At 35.3% G+C, this 24,921-nt stretch overlaps 4 protein-coding genes across 5 annotated transcripts; 3 read left to right on the top strand and 1 right to left on the bottom strand.

Moving 5' to 3' along the window:
• The first annotated feature begins 1,838 nt into the window (after positions 1–1,838).
• LOC106118022 (solute carrier family 22 member 4) lies at positions 1,839–6,284 on the top strand. Its single transcript, XM_013312584.1, has 11 exons — positions 1,839–1,950; positions 2,433–2,594; positions 2,843–3,005; positions 3,273–3,394; positions 3,576–3,820; positions 3,982–4,112; positions 4,195–4,321; positions 4,433–4,528; positions 4,785–4,975; positions 5,301–5,428; positions 5,660–6,284. Exons 1-11 carry the CDS (start codon positions 1,884–1,886, stop codon positions 5,737–5,739), a joined length of 1,512 nt encoding a protein of 503 aa, XP_013168038.1. The 5' UTR covers positions 1,839–1,883; the 3' UTR covers positions 5,740–6,284.
• A 1,337-nt stretch (positions 6,285–7,621) lies between these two features.
• LOC106117295 (synaptic vesicle glycoprotein 2A) lies at positions 7,622–10,847 on the top strand. 2 transcript variants are annotated; one of them, XM_013311544.1, is made up of 10 exons: positions 7,622–7,705; positions 7,851–8,012; positions 8,164–8,326; positions 8,419–8,540; positions 8,800–9,038; positions 9,271–9,425; positions 9,523–9,637; positions 10,001–10,290; positions 10,497–10,624; positions 10,698–10,847. In XM_013311544.1, exons 1-10 carry the CDS (start codon positions 7,630–7,632, stop codon positions 10,799–10,801), a joined length of 1,554 nt encoding a protein of 517 aa, XP_013166998.1. In that variant the 5' UTR covers positions 7,622–7,629; the 3' UTR covers positions 10,802–10,847. The 2 variants fall into 2 exon arrangements, with proteins under 2 accessions (XP_013166998.1, XP_013166989.1); XM_013311535.1 differs by having other exon boundaries at positions 8,797–9,038.
• A 306-nt stretch (positions 10,848–11,153) lies between these two features.
• Positions 11,154–17,792, top strand: LOC106117533 (uncharacterized). The gene is made up of 7 exons (XM_013311898.1): positions 11,154–11,252; positions 11,437–11,610; positions 15,019–15,224; positions 15,567–15,720; positions 16,063–16,331; positions 16,771–16,983; positions 17,349–17,792. The coding sequence occupies exons 1-7, from the start codon at positions 11,204–11,206 to the stop codon at positions 17,400–17,402; spliced, it is 1,119 nt and encodes a 372-aa protein (XP_013167352.1). The 5' UTR covers positions 11,154–11,203; the 3' UTR covers positions 17,403–17,792.
• A 600-nt stretch (positions 17,793–18,392) lies between these two features.
• Positions 18,393–23,572, bottom strand: Tango10 (transport and golgi organization 10). Its single transcript, XM_013311895.1, has 14 exons — positions 23,363–23,572; positions 23,088–23,228; positions 22,634–22,731; positions 22,340–22,421; positions 22,089–22,208; positions 21,691–21,827; positions 21,267–21,431; positions 21,010–21,122; positions 20,532–20,809; positions 20,226–20,324; positions 20,058–20,146; positions 19,890–19,982; positions 19,625–19,703; positions 18,393–19,369 (listed from the first exon to the last, which is right to left on the bottom strand). Exons 1-14 carry the CDS (start codon positions 23,447–23,449, stop codon positions 19,283–19,285), a joined length of 1,668 nt encoding a protein of 555 aa, XP_013167349.1. The 5' UTR covers positions 23,450–23,572; the 3' UTR covers positions 18,393–19,282.
• Between the last annotated feature and the right edge of the window lie 1,349 nt (positions 23,573–24,921).

Genomic DNA, 24,921 nt, shown 5'->3' with positions numbered 1-24,921 from the left:
TGTAAACTATTTAGATTTTAACGTTGATTTTATTTATTTTTGGTCGATTAAAAAATATCGTTAGTGTTGTGTTGTTATTTATAATAAGAAATATGTATTGTTCTTTTAAATTTAACCTTCCGTAGTTATTTATTTAGTTCAGATTATTTCCTAGTACAGAATCAAATCATAATGCAAATTCTGTTAATACAAAGTGTGACAAAACAAAATGTTTTATTAGGAATGATAAACATTTTTATTTTTTTATCATTCTGCAACAATCATACGTGTGGCATATAATGAAATTATTTTTTACATTTAAATATCGACACATCAGCAAATGTTATACAAATTTTTAAAAAATGCCTTTTCATTTCTAATTGCAAAATTTGATAATTACTTTAATATATTTTAAATAATCATCACAATGACTTGAGTATTTATAAAGACTTTGAAATTTATCTATAAACTAGCGGTTGCCCGCGACTTCATTATTTGCGAACAGAAAGGCAAACATTTTAAAAATCGTTATAAGTAAGGTAAATATAGTTCACACTAGTGTACGAAAGATATATTTTTAACTCGTTGCTACATACAGACACTTCCAATATTATTAATCGTATCTATACATTTGCAAGTAATTAAGTAATTTGTTTGTTAACACGTGTAGAATTTCTACACGTGTAAGGCTGCCAGTCCACCAGAGCGGAGCGAGGCAGCGGAGCCGAGAAACGGAGAAATATTAACCAATAGGATTGCACAAAATCTCCGCTCCTCTTAAGTGGACAGGGACTTGCGAGCTAGTTTAAAATTTCATATAAAACCGGTAAGCGGAGCGGGGAAACGGAGCGGGGAAACGTGCGGGGATGCGGAGCGGGGAAGCGAGTGCAATGTAAGGTAATAATGTATCAACTTTTTCGATGGCATGTCTGCTATCACTGACATTTCGCGTAGAACTAAACCAATCGCCCCACGCCGGGAGCTCGAAATCACTCGTCGCGTACTTGCTGCCTAGCTCCGCATATTGAAAAACACAGCAACTCCGCTCCGCATTACTTCCTCACTCCGCTCCGCAGCCTCGCTCCGCTCCGGTGGACAGTCACAGTACGCAACTCCACTCCGCATTAGTCCGTTTCTCGGCTCCGCTGCCTCGCTCCGCTCTGGTGGACTGGCAGCCTTATACTTTGGTATAGTATTTTAGAAAGTGGCAAACGAGCAAACGGCTACCTTCGCGAAGTGACCACTGTCCATAGACATTAAAATACTCGCTAAACCTAGCTTACATTGTATTAAACATAAGTAAATAAACTCAAGTATTCTAATAAAAGCAAAAAGATTTATTTAAAAAATAACTGTCTCGCGTCATTAAAAAAAAAACTTAATAGCCTATGTGTTCTTCCAGACTATGTTCTACATCCATGCCAAATTTCATCGAGATCCGATCAGCCGTTCTGGTGATACCTTTAAACAAACATCCATCCATCTATCTAAACATTCGCATTTAAAATATTAGTAAGATTATTTTTGTAACATAACTTCTCCAGCGTCGCTAGAAAATACTACTATAGTTCATTCATATTTTTTCAGTAGTTAAGAAAAATTGGAAACACGCATACATTGATTTCTTAGCCTTGTAAGTGGAAAGTTGTACTATTGCATACATCGACTTTTGACCACGCGATGAATAATCCTTTAATCAACATCCGATATTATCTTTAATCGATGTAGATAAACAAAATAACATCGCAAATATTTCAGTTCATTAAATTAATGGAGGCGTGCGAGTTAGTCGTTAGAAAAAAAATATGCGAAAAAAAAATCATAAAACAGTTTTAAAAATTTGTAACAAATATAACCAAAATTAAAAAAAATAAAGCATTGTACAGTGAAAAAAAGGTAAAAATATGTCTAGCGGTAACAAAAATGAAAATGATGGTAAAGTGGCATTCGAAACTGCTCTTGATTTGGCAGGTACGTAAAATAAATATACTTCAATGTCCTGTGACCCCAAAAATGTTGCCATTATCAAGACATTTTAATTTATTTTAGGTTTATGTTCTGTCACGATGACTGTCACAATGACATGTCATTATTCTCTAATAAATAGAATAGGAATAAATTATAAATTATTTTGTAACAAATAAAGGGATTAATTTTGTAATAATGTATTCCGTTCCTTATGATGACAGTAAAGAAGTTTGATTTTATTTTATTTTTGTTTTTTACTGGCATCTTATCATGACGAACTTACTTCTTACTAATACCTATTATAAATGCAAAAATTTGGAGGAATTAAAGTATATTAAAAGGTATCTCCAGAGAGATCTATAGATTAAGAATACTCCTTGGTTTTTTTTTACTTCTGCGCGGGAAAAAATCGCGTACGACAGTTGTCCATTATGAGATACTGTATATTATTATTTTTTTAAAGTACAACGTTTTGTCACTGGCAGGTTTCGGTCTGTACAACTATAACCTGACGGCACTGACTGGGTTCATCATCATAGCATATGCATGTATAGCGTTTGGCACAACAATCATCATCCCAGCGAGCGCCTGTGAACTTGAAACCACCAACGCGCAGCAGGGTCTCATAGCTGCTGGACCTTTAGTTGGTATGTAGATCACAATCATATAGTGTTTTAAGTTCTACTATATCATCATCAGATCACTATAGGTCCCCACTGAAGGGCCTTTCCTAAGCGAGGTTGCCCTGTGCGGGTTGGTTTACTTCACACATGTCGTTGAATTTGTTTGCTGATATTTGCAAGTTGTATAAAATGCTTAAACATACTTAAAACACTTTTTTGACCTCTTTGCAGCATGCATATTGATAACATAATGGGGTTGTTTCAAACTAAAGGTATAATCCTGGGCGGTGTTTTCGGCGGGTACCTCGGCGACAAGTTTGGTCGTCGACGCATGCTGTTCGTCTCTCTGCTCTCAGCTTCTGCCGTCAACGCTCTGGCCAGTATATCGGTGGACTGGATTATGCTTTTGATACTACAGACTATTGCCTCTTTTTGGTAAGTTAAACTAGACATCCTTCTTAGCACGGCTTTGGCTTATGATACCATACATCAACAATTTTTTCCGTCGTTTGCCGTATCCGACTTTTAAGTCAATTTTATTTAAAAAGGCGTCATACATCCAACCATTGCTTTGTTATATAGTTAGGTAAAAGGATCGTTTACCTTGCTCTCTGTCTACGATCGCATGTTACAACTTGTTTAACTACTTGAACGGTATTAACACATTAATCGGACCATTGCTTACTAAGTTTTTTATCGTAGCGCGGCTGGCAAGTACTCGTTGTCTATGACGATGGTGAGCGAGAGCGTGCCGATGGCCAAGCGCAACCTGATCGTACTACTCGTCACCAGCATATTCCTGCTGGCTCAAGGGATTATGGCAGGTATGGTTTTGTTCAGGAAAATTGTGCTACTTATACTAACTATATTTTTAAATTTTCAAATGCCGAAAAACACGTACACAATATACTTGAATTTATATATCTGGTAATGTCCCCATAAAATCAATCTGTCTTTTACATATTTATCATTTATTCAATTTCAATTTATTGCTTTACTTTTCAGTTATCGCCATCCCTATCATACCTCTGTCTTTCTCTTTCTACCTTCCTAATTTGGGAATATACTGGAACTCTTGGCGAACTCTACTCCTGGTGTATTCCGCGCCAGGATTGTTAGCTGCGGCCTGGCTGCTCACGATAAAGGAGAGCCCCAAGTACATTTACTCTCAGGGACGGGAACAGGAAGCTATTGATATCATAAAGAGCATACATAAAATGAATAATAGAAAATCCGCAGGAGAATTACAAGTAAGAAGTAATTTTAAATAACATTATTTATCCATATTAACAGTTAATGTGATTTCCAAACTTTATGGTGGCTTGGTACTTTAAGGGAGATCGGGCAACCTACTTCGTTCAATAATACTATTGCAAACTGCTACTGTAATGCCTAATTGATTTTGTTTCAGATCTCAGGTCTGATATACGATGCCCAACAGTCATCGGGTCCGTTGTCGCCAAAAGAACAGATCATACCCCTCTTCAAAATGCCTCTATTGAAGTATACCATAATAATGACGATACTCTTCGTGTTCCAACAGTGAGTATCCACTTTTGGAAACATCCGAAATTGGTATTTTGCAATGTTAAACAATTAACTTGATTGATAATGATGAATACAGAGTGGGTGCATTCGCGGTATGGCTGCCGTCGATCGCCAACCAGTTTGTGCAGATCGTGGAGACGGGTGAGGGCACTGACCAAAGTCTCTGCTCTATACTTAGCAACAGTATAGATATCCCTGCTGATGTAAGTATAATACAGTTATTAATACTATAAAGTTTTGCTGACAAAGTTGCTATGTACGAATAAGTATAATATCTATCAGACCATGTCAATTTAATTTTCTATCGTTTCTAGCCAGATGTAGTTCCGTGCTCTCTCAACGTGACCTCTCTACTAATGGTGCTGCTGGTGGGTGCGGTGCAATCAGTTGCAAATGGACTCCTCAGCTTGGTAAATTTATTTTTTAGCCAAAAATATCACATGATTTTTCATACAAGGTCCTAAACTAACAACGAAAATAGAAATTACTGTACCCTTCTTGTTGTGTAATAAATTTGTGACTACAATAAGTAAATTCGTTCAGAAACCACATTTCATTTAAATCGAAGATCCAAAGCAGACAAGGATAGCACAGATAACGGATAGTTTTACAACCACGAAGGTTACAAAGCAGTATTTATATACATACGTATCTCGTTCTTTGCAGATAGTGAACCGTGTGGGTCGTCGCAACATGGCTATGGTGGTGGCGGTAGCATGTGGGCTGGCGGGCATCATTACCAACCTCATCCCCAACGCGTATGTCAGCGTCGCGTTCTTCGTTTTCTTCATGCTCGGCATCCTCATCCTGGGACTCTACACCGCCATCGCTGTTGCACTCTTCCCCACCAGTCTCAGGTCAGTTTAATAAACTAAATATATCTTATATATTGAGCCCATCATCATTCTATGACTAAAGTGTGAATTATATTGATGAAGATGTTGAAAATCTTTAAAATAAGTTTAATTGCACATTATATTTTAATGATATATATGTTGTTTTGGACAAAAAAAACCTGTTATTCCACATAGAATGGGATAAATATATTACGACGATACTATCATCTGATTTGATCAGTTTCAAGTCTCCTACTGCTGACTTCCACCTCCTCGACTTTGGAAAATGAGGTGTTATTCAATGGATATCTTTGCATGTTATTGAGAGATCTATGTTTGATCGTAGGGCTTTGGCTGTAGCACTTACGATGACAGGCGGCAGGCTCGGCACCTTCGCCTCCGTACAGATCCTCAACCTGCTGCTTGAGGTCAATTGCGACGCGGGCTTCTATCTCTTCTGCTCTATATTCGCAGGTATGTATATTTAAAAAAAAATCGGAGCACCAGGGGCGGAATTACGCGGTAACACACTTAAAAAATACGGACGAATTGATAACCTCCTTCTTTTTGAAGTCGGATAATTTGTGGTATGTTCCAAATTTAAATACGAATAGACATATTAAGGAGGGAATACACTAATATAAAATTAAATTAAAACTAAATTTTACAAAGTTATATTAAATGTATCTATTTTGTTACTTTCAGCATCAGCCATCGTAGCAGCATTCTTACCTAATGACAAATATTTACAGACGACGCAACCGAAGAAAGACGACACCTCATAGATATTAAGTAAATCTTTGTAAATAAATGTTATATGTTACGTATTAATAGAATTCCTATTTTTATTTTTAAGAGTTAGGGATTCAATTAAACTAGTGTAACGATAATAAAATCATGAAGAGTTTTTTTCCACAGAAAGCTCGTATGAAGAACGTAAAATTCAACATAATTTCGAAATTTCCTCAGAAGATGGCGCTAATAGTTAAAAAAGTCAGAAAAACTAAATAAAAAGTTTTTGTTTCATAACTCCTACATCTTCCTTCTTCATTGTGACTAACTAGAGTAACCAGTAATTTTCCTGGAACTTGGTAAAGCTCTGATGGAGGGCAGAAAACTTTCGTAACTGTGGGCGGGAATACCAGGATAGCATAAAGTTGTAGATGCGTTTCGCTATGATAGTAAAAACGCATGCGTCAAAATATTGATTCGCCACCCCTTTCTAAACTAGAGTTGCGAACGTTATCAATAATGGATGCGGTATCGATATATATTTACTTTGTGATTAAAATATGCTACGGTAAAACTAAAAATATGTGAGGATAGTGCTTATAAAGCCATCTTTGTGAATATTAGAAACTAGTCTAACCTATACTCCTTTTTACTATTAAAAACTGAAAGTTGTTAAAAATATTCTTTGGCCTCTCCATTTCTTCATGTATCATTATAATAAATCTAGCAACATCTTGGTGTGTATGCTGCCCTGATAATTCAGACATCGTGAAAATTTTTGCCGTAAACAAGTCGAAGGAGAAAAAAAAGCTGACGAATGTTTGACGAAAAGCACCGCCCAGTATAAAGTTTTTGGTTGAGCATTTTTATCTCACTATAAAAAATTAAAAACCGATTAAATAACGATATATGTACTCATTTGTTTGTATTAAGAATACATTATTTAAAAGTTAACATCTTTTTATCTCGTATTTTTTTAAGTAACGCAGGCAACATCGGGGTTGCTAAGCAACGAAGACAGGTCCGCCATTTTACAGAAAACTACCAGGAGAGCAGCTTCGAAAAGAGATTACTGACTTCCACGGAGCAAATAAAATGTGGATAAAAAGGTCGCTTAATTTTTTCGAGTATGAGATTCAAAATTTCATCGGAAATGAAATACGAACGAAATCGAATCGAATACGAAATATGTTACTCATTTTTTTTGCTTTAAAAATGGTTCCTAAACAAAATTGACAAATACATATACGTAAATACCACTGTTAAACGCAATAAATACTTGAATAGTTTTGATGTTCCTTATCATTATACATGAGTATATTGGGATATCCGACTCTTCACTTGAAAATATAAATAGCTTACGTAGAGCATTATAAACAAAACCTACTTAGCGAAAGAAGAAGTTAAGGTCAGTCTCATGAATAAACCGATCCAACCAGCCTACTTAACGCCAAACATGTAAAATACCGCTTAAGATAATTATATCTTTATGAAACTAAAAAAAGTACTTTGGAAACAAAAACCTTAGAATCCCAAGGGTTTTTTTCATCAGTTTGCTTCAATGTTACCTCATTTTTTTCCTTATAAATAAACTAGTGCAACGATCCCGCCGGGCGATGTGTTGGTAAATGTAGTACTTAAATAAGTATTAAGTATCAAAACTGTAATGATTTTAGTTACATTACCCATTCTATTTTCTATCAATAACCTGCTTAATCTATGACTATAGATACTTGACAATACATTAGTCGTTAGAATAATTAACAACACAATTGAAATGGGAAAATGTGACACATAATTATTTGTCTTTTAATAACAATTCATTGGCAACATCTTAAGGGGCTTTATTGTGTAATAAAATAGTTGCATTCAGAAACCTCTTGTTAGTTGAGATCGAGTTCTAAAGTAACGAATATCTGCCAGTAGTTGTTTTTTTAATAAAAATGCTGGCCGAAAATAATGAAAATATGAAAAGTATAACCGCAAAATGTAGCTACGATGAAGCTTTAAATTCAACTGGTATTTTTTTTTCTTATATTTATTTTAAGCTCATTAAATATATCTGATCCGTTAAAAAAAAGATCTTTTACAAAGAAGTTTTTTTTTAATTGTGCGCGAAATAAACATTTAATATGTCTTTCACTAAATGTTAGTTATTGTCAAGGTTTTGGAAGATACAACTACTGGATGTTGTGCTCATGCAATCTACTCATCCTGGCGATGTACCTGGACATCTTTGGTTTCTCCGTGGCGCTGCCAGCGGCCGCCTGCGACATGCGGCTCACAATCACGCAGCAAGGATTACTGTCAGCAGTGCCTCTGATTGGTTAGTATACACGAATTTTTCTTTGGGTATACTTTTGAATCCTTCCAAACCAGAAATGAAAACTTGATCTAGTTAGGATCTGGGCATCTAAGTAAGATTATAATTCGCTTGGTTATTAATTTATTGTTAATTATTCTTTCTTATGTCTTAGGAGTCATGTTGTCTTCATACGCATGGGGTCTGTGCGCCGACACCCTCGGCAGACGTCGGACCCTCCTCATAGCAATGCCGATAGGCGCTGTCATGAACCTTATTGCCAGTGTGGCGCCAACTTACGCCTCTTTGGCAGTACTCAAGTTTCTGTCAGCAGGCTTGTATGTTTATTTTGCTTGTACTGGATTGAATTTTAAGGAACGAATTTCTCCAATTACATTCATACTAAAGTTATAGTTTAATAAATGTACAGCACTTCGTCAGCTAACGCTGCTGCGTTTGTGCTGCTGGGGGAAACAACGCCTACGCGACATCGCAGCCGCTTTCTCTTCCTCATGGCCAGTGCGACCATGTACGTCCAGCTCGTCATATGCTGTGAGAACTTACTAAATTGTTCTTGATTCAATGCCAATTATGGTCCAAATACTAGCCGATTACATACTTACATTTGTCGTGAAGAACAAACACAAAGACACTAAAGAAGATACCCTTCCAAATCCTATTGTATTCCAAATTTAAACTAGAAAGACTACAAGATCATTCGTTTTTTTTTAATACATAAAGTTAAAAGTTCTATTTCTATAATAGATAAACGTAATATGATCATATGTGTCTGTATTCCTTTAAACAGTAGTAGCAATACCAGTTTTCAAGCTCTCGTTTGACGTATACGTCCCATTGCTGAGCCTGAACTACCGACCTTGGCGACTGCTGATGCTGATCATCAGTCTGCCCGGTATCCTCGGCGTGATTGGTATGGTCTTCTTACACGAAAGTCCCAAGTTCCTGCTCAGTTCAGGCAAAGAGGATGACGCTGTTAATGGACTGAAGAAAATGTATTCCTATAACACGATTGGAAAGAACGATTACTATGTAAGTATATACTACAGTTTTCTAGGCATATTTATGTATTTTTACTAAGTTTCGGTCATTTTTAGGGTTCCGTACCTCGAAAGAAAAAACGGAACTCGTTCCGGATCGCTTTACTGTCCGTCCGTCTGTCTGACAAAACCCTTTTTTCATTTGTTTTTGTTAAAATAAGTATTCTCTTTCGTAACTTTTTATTTGTATCATCATTTTTGGTTCAATTTAATTGTATGAACAGGTTACACAAATATTTCTAGAAGAGGCGACAGTCAACATTGCTTCTGACGTATCGTTCGTGCGTAAAATGTGGAATCAAACAGCGCCTCTATTCAAACCTCCGCTGTTGAAGAATTCTTTGAAACTCTACTATTTGCTATTGAGTGCTTATATGACGTAAGTACATTATTGTGTAGAGAAGTTATCTTAGAAGTTATCTGTCTTCTCTTATTTCTCATAATCTACTATTTTGAATTTCTTTTTCTATGTACAGGTCAACAGGATACACTATGTGGGTTCCTACAATGACTAATGCATACTTCAACGGTGAGGACAACTCTGGCAAAACGTTCTGTGATGTCGCCAGCACTTCCACTTCTAACGTTACGGTACTTATATCAAAATTAATTGAATCGAGTTTAACTATTTCTGAATCAATAAGTAGTGCCTTAGTTTAGTTTTAGTAAGAAAATTGTACACTAAGGGATAGACTAAACAAAGGCTATAAGTGTGGTAAGGCGAGAATATTTATATAATTCAGATTAACGTAAGTTCATGAATATGCAAATACATTGTGCAAGGACACTATTACATTATCCCTGAACACGAAAACGTGATTTATGTCAAATAACCACAATAGAATGTAATAAAACAAAACAGGATGTTACTTTATTATTACAGCATAAACGTAGTTCAAAAGCAGTAAATAACATCAACAACAAACAGAAATTCAGAATCGTATTTTTTTTTAGGTGTCAACAAACTGCAACAGTGCCGTTCAGCCACTAACCTTGTACGCAGTGGCTTGTTACTCTGCTGTATCAGGCAGCCTCAATATTATACTTTCATTCGTAGTTGGCAGCGTTGGAAAAAAGAAAATAACAATACTCATATTCATTGTATCTGTACTCAGCGGTTTGGCGCTCATTTTCGTGACACTTCCGCTACTTAGTATTGCCCTATTTTATTTTTTCAATTATGTTTCCTTAATTTTGGGTACAGTCAATACTTACTTGGTGGAATTGAATCCCACTTACTTACGGTAAGTGTGAGATAACATATCAAACATTAAGTTCTGTAAATATTATTTAGCTAAAATGGCATTTTAAATTATTGGGCTTTTGAATTCGGGTCAAAGAAGCACTAACACCATACTATTACACTCTTGTCAAAGGAATTAAGATCCATCCAATAATGCAAGTTATAAAATCGTTCTTTCTGTGATTAACATACGTATATTTCTTTTAGGGGAATGGCTACGTGTTTGTCTGTAGTAGTAGCAAGAGGATTCGGCTTTATAAGTGTACAATTAATTGCATCGCTACTTTCCGATCACTGTACGCCCATGATAAGTGGATATGTCGTTTTAGTTATGTGTAAGATTGCTTTACTTTTTAAAATCTTTTAAACATTGTATGGTTGATATTAAATAAATAATTCCGCTTTCAGCTGGATTAGCAGTAACTTTCTCGCTTCCAGCAGATGCAACAAATAAAGTGGACCCTGCTAATCATGTAACGAAATCGAACGACACTACAAAAACACGGTGCTAATTTTCTAAAAGTATCTAAAGACGATTTTGTTTCAATTTCAATTACTGCAAGACTGAAGTGTGTTATTTTCTTTTTTATATTATAGCAGTATTATTTAAAGTGAATTTAATAAACGAACTAAATAGTAATTCCTCGTGTGTTTTCTTTTAATAATGATGAAACTAAATTGTAGCAAAATTCTTTCGTGCCATTTCTCTATCAATGTTCTCTGTAAAAAAAACTCCGAAATTTGTCACTGAAAAGTGCTGAAAAGCAAAGAGTATATAAAATATAGAGTATATAAAATAAAGAGTATATAAAATGCTGAAAAGTTTCATATGGCAACTCAGAAACTGTCTGCTGTCATCTCAATGTCAGGATAAATGTCAAGTTGTCATTTACATTTGTAAAACCGCTACCGAAATGTCCGAATCTACCGGTGAAATAAAGCCCCGAGCTGTAGTTTTAGGAGGTAATCTTATTGGATTTGTGTTTTAAGAAATCGCAAACGATCATGATAAAGTGTTACATGTATAATTAAATGTTTTATTTCATGTTGTACATTTTTTTTTCAAACCTAATAACGGTCTTTCGAAAGTGTTAGTCATCGGTGACCTAAGTGTTTTTTCTTAGTCTGATCTCGCGATTTGCTACAGGGTGCGGCTTCATCGGGCGGAATCTGGTTGAATACTTAATAAGCAACGATTTAGTGAGTGAGTTGCGAGTGGTGGACAAAACACCTCCACAACTGGCCTTCCTCAATCCGACACACACTAAAATCTTCGAGGACCCCCGCGTTGAATACAAGAGTGCAAATTTAATCAATCCAAGTAAGTAATAATTACATGAAAGACAATATAAATGGTCCAAACTGCAACATTCATATTTAAGCAATATATTTTTTTTAATAAAACTTTGTATATCATATAACTTTAAACTTAGTTACTGTTGTTGTTTGTTAGTTTTTACAACTATTTCCTGTGAACAGCAATTTGTATTGGAAACATCATAAACTATATTCACTATAAACAAGATAATACAGGGAAACTGATGAAGTTGAACTGAGCAAATTATATAATAACAAGAAATATTTTACAATAAAGGACACATTCTTGCAACATACATGTGTTTTAGCTGTTACACGTTTTTAGTAAAAGAATTAATAATCACAAATCAATTTTTTTTTACCTTTAATGATTCAGTATAATTAGAAAATTATAGATTTTTTACATTTAAAACTGTACATAAGAACGCTTGGAATACTTCTTTACTAAAATCAACATGCACAGGCTGGATTACCTGCAAATACCATGATCACACAAAGGACATAGGTGATGCGGAAAAAATCCTACGTTTTGACTAATTAGGGTCTGTTAAGCAGGCCTAATTTTAATCCTGAATGTCACCACTGTTGATCAAAGATAGGCAATGCGTCTGCAAATTGGGTTGTCTATTGGCAGGTGTCATTTCTTGTTGGCAAAATAAGGCTGCTTGCTCATTTGCCTCTTTATAGTATAAAAAAAGTTAAACATCAAAAGTTAACTTGTGACTAATGTATATATTTTAGTTATGTATTGTTATATATACATTCTCATGTCATTGACTCAAGATAAGCTATCACATGTGATTCATATCCTCATATGTATTTACAGGAGACAACCACTATTTATACATTCTAATGCTTACTTATATCTTTATTATGTAGTGTGTTTTATTTTAATTACAATATTTAAAGTTGTGTTTTAATGTACAATTTCATTGGTGTTAGAAATTATGTGAATCTTACAACTTCAAATAACTTAGCTCATACAAGTTATACTGTGAAATTTCATTTAATTATACCAATTTGTTTTGTCTGAGCTTCTTTTACGATAACAGCTGTCTGAGACGGAAATGTTGCCAGACGAATAAAAAAAGTTGATTAATAAAATTAATGAGGCATTACATTAATGTGATAAGTGCGGTTTAATACAAGTATAATGTAACACGCGCTAACCAATGCTTTCATCGCGTGACTTCCGTCTCCGATTGGAAGACTGACAAATGCAATTAATTATCTGTACTATAATCCTCAATTGTTTTGTTATTTTATAATTATTTTATAAAATTGCTTGTTTATGGAAAAAGGGTATCGCTCAACACAAAACACTTTCTTTATGTATGTATGTTCATAGTTCAACAATTTTTTAATATAGTAATAAATATAATATAGCAATACAGCACTATTTCATATTTCACACTATTCTTTTGTTATTTTCTAGTAAGAAACTTTCTAAGTAGAAGAGAATAATATATAGAGTAAGGAATTCTAAAGATATAGGTAATATAAAATTTACTACTAGTCTTTCTCTATACACATCACACTTGAACAAAGACAAGTTCTAAACATTATGTACTAACATCATTCATAACATGTTATATTTTGATTATTATTCCAGATAAATAACCATTCACAGTTTTAAAGTTTTTTAGAGCTATATCCGTCTAGGATGTAATGATGGATGTTCTTATCAACAATGATTACTGGTGCATATAAAAAAAGAGATAAAACTTATCATAGTTGTTTGCTGTGTAAATATTGATAGCTTAATATCCTTGAGTTACTTCATATCACAAACTGTAAGGACGTGACTTGACCACATGTGGTGGAGTTTAATAAATTGTGTCTTAAATAATGATTTATTTTCCTGTTATTGTGTGTATACCAGGAAAGCAACAAGATATGGTTTTTTGTTAGCATTATTATTTAAGACATTAACGTGAGGTTGCTAATTTCATATTAGTGCTAAATATAAGGTAATAATCTTTTTTAGGGTTCCGTACCTCATAGGAAAAACGGAACCCTTATAGGATCACTTTGTTGTCCGTCCATCTGTCAAGACCCTTTTTCTCAAAAACGCGTGAAGGTATCAAGCTGGAATTTATTTTGCAATATTTATCCAAAATGAAGTAGAATTAGCCTTTTATATTCTATTTATTTGATATTGTATAGATACTAGACATATCTCTCAATTAACGATTTAAGCTAATAAGAATTAACAATATTTTTTTAATATTTAGTATGTATTGTGTTTATGTGCGCATGTTTTAAACACAAATAATTCACACATTAATAAATAATATTAGAGTTCTTATGATGCATATCTTGTGGGAGTTGGACCATTGTGTGAAGTTACCTCCGGTGCATACTAATTAGTCTCCAATACTTGTTGATTCATATCCTTCATTTAATTACAAAGCTTTATTGTCTGTTTGTTCTATAATTCATAGGTTGTCTCTATGTTTGTTATAACATATATAAAAGATATATAAATTTTAACTATGATTGTTTAATTTTGTTTATTGTAGGTAATATTATCAATATTATTCTAGTCAAGTTTAGTTTAATTTTAAGAGTGGTAGATCCTGCTTTAACATCTTCGCACGAATTGGCCCGGCTCGCCCGGTAAAATACCACGACCACACAAGACAGGCGTGAAGTGGAAGCAAATCCATGTTTCGTCTGATGAGTGTGCATCCCGTAGGCCTAACATCGTCCTCTTTCCCTTCCCACCTTTTTTCTTATAAGGAAAGGACAGGAAGTGGAAGTGGACTTTCTGGATGAGAGGATCCATGGAAAGGGAATAAATTTTCTTTCTGTGCATCCTCTCCTCCGTCGATTAAAGGTAGGCAACGCATATGCAATTTCGTATGTCTATGGACAACGGTCACTTCGCTACATCAGCGATTTCAGGTGGCCGCTCGCTCGTTTGCCACCATATGATATAAAAAAAAAGTTAAAATAAATAAAGACTGCATGTTTTAAACAGATGTTTCAACAATGGCAACCTATGTAAATTTCAATATTGTATCCTAACAAAATAAAACTTCGAATTATGTATTTAAGACTGAAGTATAGTATCATAGTATCTGAGTTTTAGTTCGCACAATCTAAACAAAGAGCCATTCTATCAAGTGCTGGCCTGACATCGCACAGCCCTTTGTGTAGGGTGAGGGGAGTGCTCTATTGTTCTTAACTAACCTGTCGAGAAAAAAAAATTATGACGTCACTGCACTTTGTGGATTGAAGTGACAGAAGTAAAAAAAAACATTAAATCAGGTTTTAACTTTTTTACAATTTTTTTTTCTTTCAGCGCTTTTTTTTCATTCTTCCTTCAATTATATGTTCCATTCCATCTTGTAGTTTGTTTAGCCTCTTAGATGGAACTAATTCATTACCAAATGTGTCTTCTCCCCAGCATCATGCGCGACAGCTCTTCACACGGATGGCGAGCCCTGGGATGTGGTGGTGAACTGCGCGGGAGAGACGCGCATGGGGCAGACAGAGGCGGTCTACTCAGAGGGTATCTTTACGTTGAGCTGCAATGTGGCCCGACAATGCGCCAAGATGAAGGTCGGCAGACTGGTTGAGATCTCCAGCGGGCATATGTATAGTAGTGATAAGGTTAGTTTTGTTCAAACCATTACATTGTTACTTTGGTTTTACTACGCTACTCTGTGTAAATAAAAATAAATGTTTTTATACGTTTTTACTAAGTTAATCTATGGTTTCGGATACCTAATCGAATTTTCGAAGCCAAGGAAGTAACTAATTTTAGGCAAGTTTAGTCTCAGGTTAATGTATTATGGCTTCTTTAGGTTTGGGTAAAACGGTATAGTTTTAATTAGTTTAAATCTTATAGGTTTTTTTGTATGAACTTAAAATATCATAAAACTAGGAGTACTAAGATACATTGCCAGCCTTGAAGGAATTTATTTGTACAAAGCAATGTATATTCTATTGCAGCCACAAAAGGAGGATTGTCCCATAGAGCCATGGACGGTGGAAGGCCGCATGAAGAGCAAGGTGGAGCAGGAGCTGCGGAGTCTGGAGCCAGAGCTCAGCTACACCGTGCTGCGTCCCGCCATCGTCTACGGCATCGGAGATAGGAGGAGCTTGAGTAAGCCACTTATATAACAATTGCTGAATGTATGATCGGGAGCATCAGTATGGCTAACCGTGGGTTTTTGAGACCTAAATCTCTGTATAAAACATATTATCATCCCTGTATATTTTTCAAAGTAGAGATAACAATATCTTGTAAATTTGTAGATTTTGATCTTGAGAACCTACATTAAGTCTTTTTGGTGTTGATTATTGTCCTTACTGGATGACTAATACTACCTTAACTTTTAACATATTATAACCTTTCAATTGTTGTCTAAGGTCAACGAGAACTATTTATAACGCTATATTTCAATGTTAAATAACTCTTTTTCTAACAAAAAAACTTTGTTCTCAGCACCCAGATTACTGATTGGTGCTATCTACAAACACCTCGGTCAGACGATGAAGCTCCTCTGGACGGCGGACCTGAAGATGAACACTGTGCATGTAGAGGACGTATGCCGAGCCGCGTGGACCCTGGCCCGAACTCCGGAGGCCCAGGGTCAGGTGTACAATGTGGTGGACGAGGCGGACAGCACACAGGGCAGCCTTGCTAAACTCGTCTCAGAGATATTCAAGATCAAACATGATTACTACGGCACGGCGATATCCACACTCGCTAAGGTATGTAGCTAGAATTGTATACAATTACTCCATATAGAGATTCGTCTAAAATGTTGTCTTCTGCTCTATTATGTGCTTGAAAGATTTTTTTTTAGGTTTTTTACTCGTATGTAGTGAGGATACTTTGTTGATCGTTTTTTAAGTTTACAAGTGACCATACTATTTTGAAATGAGGTTATGTATAGTCAAACAAGGATATCAGAAACGAGGTGAATAGAGCTGCTATTTTGTTTGGTTCTATCAGAATATAATAAATTGTACTTAGACTTAGAAAATGACAGCTACAATACAAAGAGGATATTATGACATTTTTTGACATTGATTGAGAGGCGCTAGTGAGCTGTCAATATTTAGTTTATGCCCAACGGGTCAGATAACGTTGTCGGTCTATATCTTTGAGTTGTCGCTTTATGTTTACTAGTGTTGTTTGTGTTGACAGAGTGACATAAGTGCGGTAGTCGAGCAGGCGAATGACACACACCTGAGCGCGTGGGCGGACATCTGCCGGCGGCATGAGATCCCGCACACGCCGCTGGATCCCGCAGCCGGCGCAGAGCTGCTGCTCAACCGACAGCTCTGTCTCGCCGGCACCCGCCTCGCCGCACTGCTGCCTCCCCGACATGCCGCGCCCACTGCAGCCGCACTCACACAGGTCACGACATAACTATTTTATACTCTGTATGAAGTCATCACACAAATAAAAAAACCTGCTAAAACCATAGTTATGTTAGTAGTTGGACACATATCTTAGTAATATTTTAAATGCGAATTTGTTAATGGATGGATGGATGGATGTTTGTTAGTAGGTATCTTAAGAACGGCTAAACGGATCTCACAGAAATATGGCATTAATGTAGAAGAACACAGGCTACTAATTATTATTTTTTAATTTCGCGCGTACGGAGTCACGGGCTATAGCTACCTAGTATCTACTAATAATAATCGAATAAGTTAACATAGTAATTTTCTGCTGTTCAGAATTACACTAACCTCAACACCGTTTGTTTCTTTTCACAGGTACTGGAAGACTACGCTTCAATGAACCTGTTCCCGAAGGAGTTCCTGGTATGACGCGCCTCCCCCCCTCAGCAAATGTTCCCATCAGGGATGTGCAGTGGTTACCCCTAGGAGCAGCCACCCCGCGGGGTGAGCGGGACAACGCAGAGCTTCATTATTATCGAAATTATTATAATCACAAAAAAAACAATATTTTTCGGCATATTCTGTGATAACAAGTGAGAAATCCAATTTTGCTCAACATATTTTTGGATGAATTTCTTTTAAGACACTAAAATACTCTAAAGTGTTTCAGACAATAACAATAATTTACATTAAAATGGTCGGCGATAAAATAACAGGTAAATTCTTAGGGAGAATACCATTTACTTACTGGCAAAAAAAAAACATCTAAAGACCAAAATCAATCCTACCAACATAAAGAGATTTTAAAGTATACAAAAATATGCAAAACTTTATAAAAAAATATTCCATTATAGTACTTAATTTTTTTTTACTTTTGTAAGTTTATTTTTTTCCTTAGAATATAAGTACTTAAATATTAAAACTGCCGCTTTGCTGTGCTTTCAATGCATTTTCCTATACTTGTAAGAAAAAATTGCTTCTATGTGATCCGCTTTTGTAAATTTAGAAAAGACAATCTGTATGTAAAGCTGTGTGACGTCAATTGCATTTAAAATGGCGGATTTTGTGAAGTTAGCTGCAAATGTCATCGGAGTGAGCGAGACGGATACATATGCCTATTTATATATCCATCTCGCTCTAGAACTAAAGTTTATGTCTCGAGTTTTTATTTTTGTTGTGTAATGTTTGTGGAAGATCAGCAAAGACTTTTGCACTATGTTTTTGTTCCCTTTTTGGGTTGTAAACAAAATTGTTATTAAAATTTTATTTTACGTAATAATTGTTTATCGTTGTGTTCCTCCGATCATATAAAACTGTAATTTTGTATGCAAATGACGTTACGAGCCTAATTTAAATTTAATTTCATAATAAATTTTATTAGAATGAATATTTTTATTTAAAAAATAAATAAAACCACTATTAGATTAATTATTTTTAATAATACAAATACAATGTTCTAACACGACAACAAATTTAACAACAAACATTGTGAACTGAATGTCCCCACTTTTGTCTTTCCTTTAAATAAACATACAACAAAATGTTTTATACACGTGTTTCGGTAGTGGGAACACAAAGGAAGATTGCGCTTTTTCTCACTTTGAGGTCACAATGCGACAGGATTGCCATGTCCCGATAAGCCATTATTGTGAATAATTGTTTTAACACATTCACTACCACTCGCCTGGCAAGTTCGTCACAAAAGATCGAAATGGGATGAAACATGTTAAAGAAATTAGATAAATTGTAAACTGCTTGGGATCTTTAAAACATTATTTTTAACTTGCATTTTAAAGGCAACAAAAAGTTAAGTGTATTCGACTTTGAATAAAATGTCGTTGAAGCATTGTAAATTTCGTCATTTTATAATCGGACTAGACATTGGATTATTGAAACATTGACAATATTTATAATTTTTACATATTGCATACAATATACATAATATGTAGATTTTAATACACTAAAAGCTGCGATAATAGCGAAATAAAATAGATTATAGTTCCATGCTGCGATTGATTTCTACGATGAAATATTACGAACTTGAAAATGGTAAAATTGACCAACTGAATGCTTGGTCAGTAAAAGATTAACAGCCATTGCCACTAGCTCGCCTGGAAAGTACTCTTCCATACGTATTCGTGGCACGGATCGTGTTAAGTTGACAAAAATTGACCCCAATTAAAATAATTTTGTTTCCAAAAATTAACTAGAATAAGTTGATGATTTAAAAATGTATTTTTAGGGTCAAAAGTAATTTGTACACGTGATACAGGACGATAAAGGTCCGCGTGTGGTGTTATTGCCTCTCTTCAGGGTCCAAGTCGGTCGGAGCCCACCGCGACCTCTGCGGGGCTCACGTAGCAGTAATCCGTTAGTGGCAAGATTACTACTTGTACCTGAAAAAAATGTCAAACAGAAACTAAAATAATTTGATTTTTTAAGAGATAAGACAAAACATTACAACAAAAAGTGAAAATTTATTAAAAAAAAAACAGAAATGGCAATATTATAGTATCAAAATGTTACTACATTTAAGTCTGACTAAACATTATTATAAACTTTCTTAAAACATAGACAAATTTATTTTTATTTCAGAGTGTGACGTATGAAGATTACTTTTGGGAGATTACTCCAAGAGTTGATGTACTCACCCTGAGCTGGTCCTTGTTTGGCCCCATGAGATGTGAGGGTTCAGTGCTAGTGTTGCTCTCCACGCACTTCGGACACCGCCTATACAATAATAAATTAAAAAGTTTTTACACTATAATCTCATAAACTACTAAACAGATTTGAAAAAATAATAATTCATTTAATAGCATAATTATTAAGGATGGTCATAGACTATTTAACTTGAATTTACGACGAAGAGGAGTGTAGTTATAGGTAAATATAATATTTAACCTGAAGTATACTGACCCTTGCTTGTTACCGGGCGAGGCGGGCTGCGCGGGCGTGTACAGCGGTGTGTTCAGCTCGTCAAAGTCTAGTGCATCATCGATGTTCAGCACTCTACAGAAATAAGCTTTATTTGTTAGTTTATTTATCTATGACATATAATTTTTGGTCCTTCGAGTCGTACATTACCTGTTCTGTGCGGAGAAGCGATGTACGCGCACCGCCACGTCGGAGATATGCGCCACACCGTTCTGTCGGCCCCATACAAGGATACCAATCTATAAAACATATCAACACAATTGTGGATATAGTAAGAGATATGGAGTGTTTAAGTATAAATTATATGTTTATGAGTACCTTGACCCTGACGTCGGGCTCGGGTAGGTACGTGTCTGGTGCGGTGACGCTGAGGCAGGTGATGGCGATACGCACAGTGCGGAGCACCGCTTCCGGCACCTAACGAGCACATTCTTATATAGTCTCTAGTATAATAAAGCTTTATTTCAATGTACAGTCAGCTGCATAAATATGTGAACATTTATTAACTTCAGAAATTTGTAAACGCCATAGCATACATGTTTTTGGAACCGAAGGCATATACATTTCTGAAGCTTTGTAAATATATACATATTTATGCAGTTGACTGTACTTAACAAAACTGACATCATAAGTGCCGGACCAAGCGATTAGCATGCTCTTCCTGAACCAGACACCCTTGGGGTAGAGTTCCACGGTCCACTCCATCATGCGGTCGGTGTAGGCGACGTCAGCCACAGCTGGTCGTGTGGAGAAGATGAAGGTGCGCATGTGGTAGCAGGGCAGGGAGTGGAAGTTGTCTACTGCCAGCACGGAGCCCCACATGTCCTCCGTGTAGAGCCGCGGCGTGAACAGCGCGCGCCCGCCCGCCGTCTGCTGCACCTCCCACACGCGCTCGTACTGACCTACGCACAAACCACACATATGGACAGGCTAAAATCGAACTATTTTGTGCCTATTTGATCTTCGCCATATTGTAACTGACGGTTGCTATTGGCAGTAGTGATGAGGATTCAATAAAGGTAGAATAACTGTCGGGAACATCAATATGCACATTTAAATTTTCCAATTGTAATTATTGACTTGTAACAGAATATGCACTGACCTGACTGGTAGCTCATGGCGACAGCCATGCGCTCCATGAAGAAGTCCTTGTGCTGCTGGGTCAGCGGTGACAGCAGCAGAGTCGCCAGCTGGTTGGGGCACATCATTGGAAACCTATCACATATCCACATAACAAATCAAATAGACACATTCGAACCTGCCATGAGGAAACAGAATAATCACTCAGACACAACTTGTCATATAACTGCAGAAGAACCATCAGAAGAGTAATTCTTCATACAAAGTTTTATAAATTACCTGACATGTGAGAAAGCGGCCGCGACCAGTGCGTCCCATTGCATCCTGCTTTCGGAGTAGCCGCTGCTGTCACTGGTGTTGGTGGTGCAGTCACTGGGCGTGCGCTCCACACCTTCTGGCATGTTGCACGACTCTCGCTGACGATTCAGCCAACGTTCCACAAACCTGAGGACAACACTTCATTAATTAGGGAGCTGACTGTACTTATAACATTCCTGGGTAGAAATATGTGAGGCCACAGGTCACATAGACTCTCTTAAAACTGGTTATAGGATATGTTTATGGTTTTTAGGTCAGCAATTGTATTTAAAATACATTTTAAATTAATATTGTCAGTATCTCATGTTTTTTTGTTTTTTGTTTTTAGTGCAATTATTACACTTATTTTATTATATTAATATGTCCAAAAAAACAATGTACTGACTTATATACACTCATCTCGTTGTGTACGACGAGGTCGTTCTGCTGCAGGAGCTGCGCTAGTGTCTCCCCTTCCAGCTCATCCAGATCGCTGTCAAGCCAGCTCCACTCCAGGTTCCACTTGAAGAAGTTCTGACATGCCTACATACACAAATACAACATCCAAATTTACAACTAATTATTATGCTACCACACTCAAGAGACGTAAACTTAATATAGTTATAAATATTCTTATTTATTCTATTACTTACTAAATCCACAAACAATTATGATAGTACGAAAAATATGTTCAAAAATTTAAAAAAGAAAACTATTTTCTTTTTTAAATTCTCAAAAGAAGATTTTCTTGCCGACCAGTGTTTTTGAAATATGATTGTGTAGCTTATATCTTTGTAGACTTACTTTGGCAACTTTATTATGTCCACAAGCCATGGTGTACTGCATCCAGGCAATTAGCTGACCGCGCTGCGCCGCCTGGGCCACATGCTGGCCCATATACTCCAAGCATAATGTCATCAGATCCTGAAGATATTACGAATTAATTATGTTCATAAATAAAAAAAAATATAAAATTAAAAGGTTATTCCAAAACTAGCAAACCATATAATGGCCCATTCAAAGAAAATAGTTGCATTTGTTATTATTTTACTTACCGAAACATTATATTTATCAGCAAGAGAAAGTACTGGAAGAACTGTTTTATGTGATATTTTAATTTGACCAGTGTAGAAATACCTAAAAATTAAAATGCATTTAAAAAATCTAAACACCGTTTTAATTCAGTAATTGATGTAACATTTTACTATCTTTGTTTTATCAAAGAGAACAAAAGGCTTTACAATCTGTTTACATAAATATTTTAATGGTAAAACCTTGGAGTTACTCCCTGCTTATTACCCTTTGTGAAAAAAAATTAAATAAATTATCCATCAAAGTAATTAACATACTTAAGAAACTGTGGGAAGACAGATGCAGCAACTGGATTCTCCTGCAGAACGATGCGTGTCTTTTTACACTCGCTCCATTCTCTATTCATCAGCATAACCTAATCAGAAGAACAAATGTACAAAGTTATAATCAAACAAGGATATCTGAGCGAGTAAGAGAGGGGCTTCACTGTAGTGACCCTTTGTCTATTGTTATTTAATATTGACGCATATTGTTATATCTGTATTTGCAAAGAGAATGAGAGGAAATACAAACTTAATTAAAGAAAGATAAACATATAAACAAAACACTGTTGAACCTGGATAAGCAAGTTTGTCCTGTATAAAAGTTTCTCTCATACCCAGAGAATCTCGTTCATAAGGACCAGACAATGACTCTGTCTTATAGAGGTTTCTTGCTTATCCACATCCAACTGTATTGTGATGTAACATTCTTATTAGAAATGGACTATACCTGAAACACTTCACTGCTCGCACACAGAATAAGTCTGTGCACTGGATATGCCACTCCATCAACATCAAGGATCAGATCACTCATCAATTGTTCTGCATACAATGTGGCTATCTTGAGGAGAACACATCTTGAATTATCTACCTAGAAACCATTACAATGTTTACATACATAGAAAGAGTGTATTTATAGGAAAATAAAAAACTTAAATGATGAATTACATTTTTTTAATTTCATTTTTGATTTATAAGTGTACTAAATGTTACATATAGAGGTACCTCCAGATCATCATTATTGTTTATATTTTCATCGCTTTTCGCGGAGTTTGACGAACAGGATGCCAAATCCCTTGAAAGGGAATTCATATTGTATAACTTAAATATGACCTACATTGGAAAATAACGTTTGATAAACAACTAAATTATTATTATGGTGCCTTAAAATGTTATTATTAAGCTATAGGTACATAGGAAAGGACAAAAAATTTGACAATTTGACTTTGACAACCTAGATAAGTAATGTCAATATTGATCATAAACACTTGATAAACACGTTGAAAGAGTTGTTAATTTTTTTTCTAATTTTGAAGCCGAAGAGCTGGTGAATTTGGATGTATGATCTTGAAATAAATCTAAAATAGAGAAATCCCTCTTGAATTATGTGTGTAAACGTGTTTTAAAACCTAATCCTAGCGAGAAAACGTAAATTATGCTTTCTGTGATAAGTCACGTGACTAAATGTCATTGGTTGATTTAGTTGACAAGTTGCTGACACTGACATTGACACAATACAAAAATATTGCAATCGGTTTATTTCGTTTTCGTTTATTTAATTAGATATTTCAGATTAAATGTAACGAATGCACTTTTCATGCACTGTGTTTATAAAATGAACTGTAATGTTATAAATATTATACAACTAAAAACTCGAATTATCTGTATCATTTAACGATAATGGGCTACAAAAAGAAGAAAAACGTTATCATAGTATCTTTGTGTGTCGTATTTTCTTTTATTTTATATCAGTTGTACTTCTTTTTAACAATCACATCGGAGACAAGTAACGGGAACAGAATCATTCCAGTTTTAGATCATCAGAAAATAAAGGATGTCGTACACGTACGATCTGAAGATGACAAATATATAAATGAAAATGGTCTCATTCGAGGAGTTTATTACTTACACATGCAGCTATACAGACCTGATCATAAAAATGAATTTGAATGCAGAATATCGAAAACACGAATACCGTTTGAACAAGTAAATGATGATTATTGTGATTGTGAAGACGGAACAGATGAACCAAGCACTAATGCATGTCCAAATGGAACCTTTTATTGTCAATATCAGTTTAAAAAGAAACCTGTTACACTGCATACTGTGCCATCAAGCAAAATAAATGATGGGATTTGTGATTGTTGTGATGGATCAGATGAGTGGCTACACAAATCTAATAAGAAACTTCTTAGCCAAGCATTTATGAAAAATTATAGGTTTTATGTTTCCGAATGTCCTAACACATGTCATTGAATTATACCACCGACATTTTAACTACCACCTGTTTTTGTGAGAAATATTTGTACAGTTTTAGCGGCATTAAGCTAATGTAATGTAAGAATAATTAACTTAATCTAAATACTCAGCATAACATAATATTTTGAACTTGATTTTAAATCTCTCTGTCATATCTATTACACTTTTTTGAAACTATGAAAATTTTGTTCCTACATCCTTTACTTGGTCTATATTTTTAATACTATTTTTTAAAATAAGTGTACATTGTTATTTGTATTATATTTTGCTTCAAAATAAAAGAAAGCAAAAATGTTTGTATCCAA

Source organism: Papilio xuthus, unplaced genomic scaffold (assembly GCF_000836235.2).
Source record: "Papilio xuthus unplaced genomic scaffold, Pxut_1.1 DF829567.1, whole genome shotgun sequence".
Lineage (NCBI taxonomy): Eukaryota > Metazoa > Arthropoda > Insecta > Lepidoptera > Papilionidae > Papilio > Papilio xuthus.
Note: the sequence above shows the minus strand (reverse complement) of the source record. Positions and strands in the feature narration are given on the sequence as shown.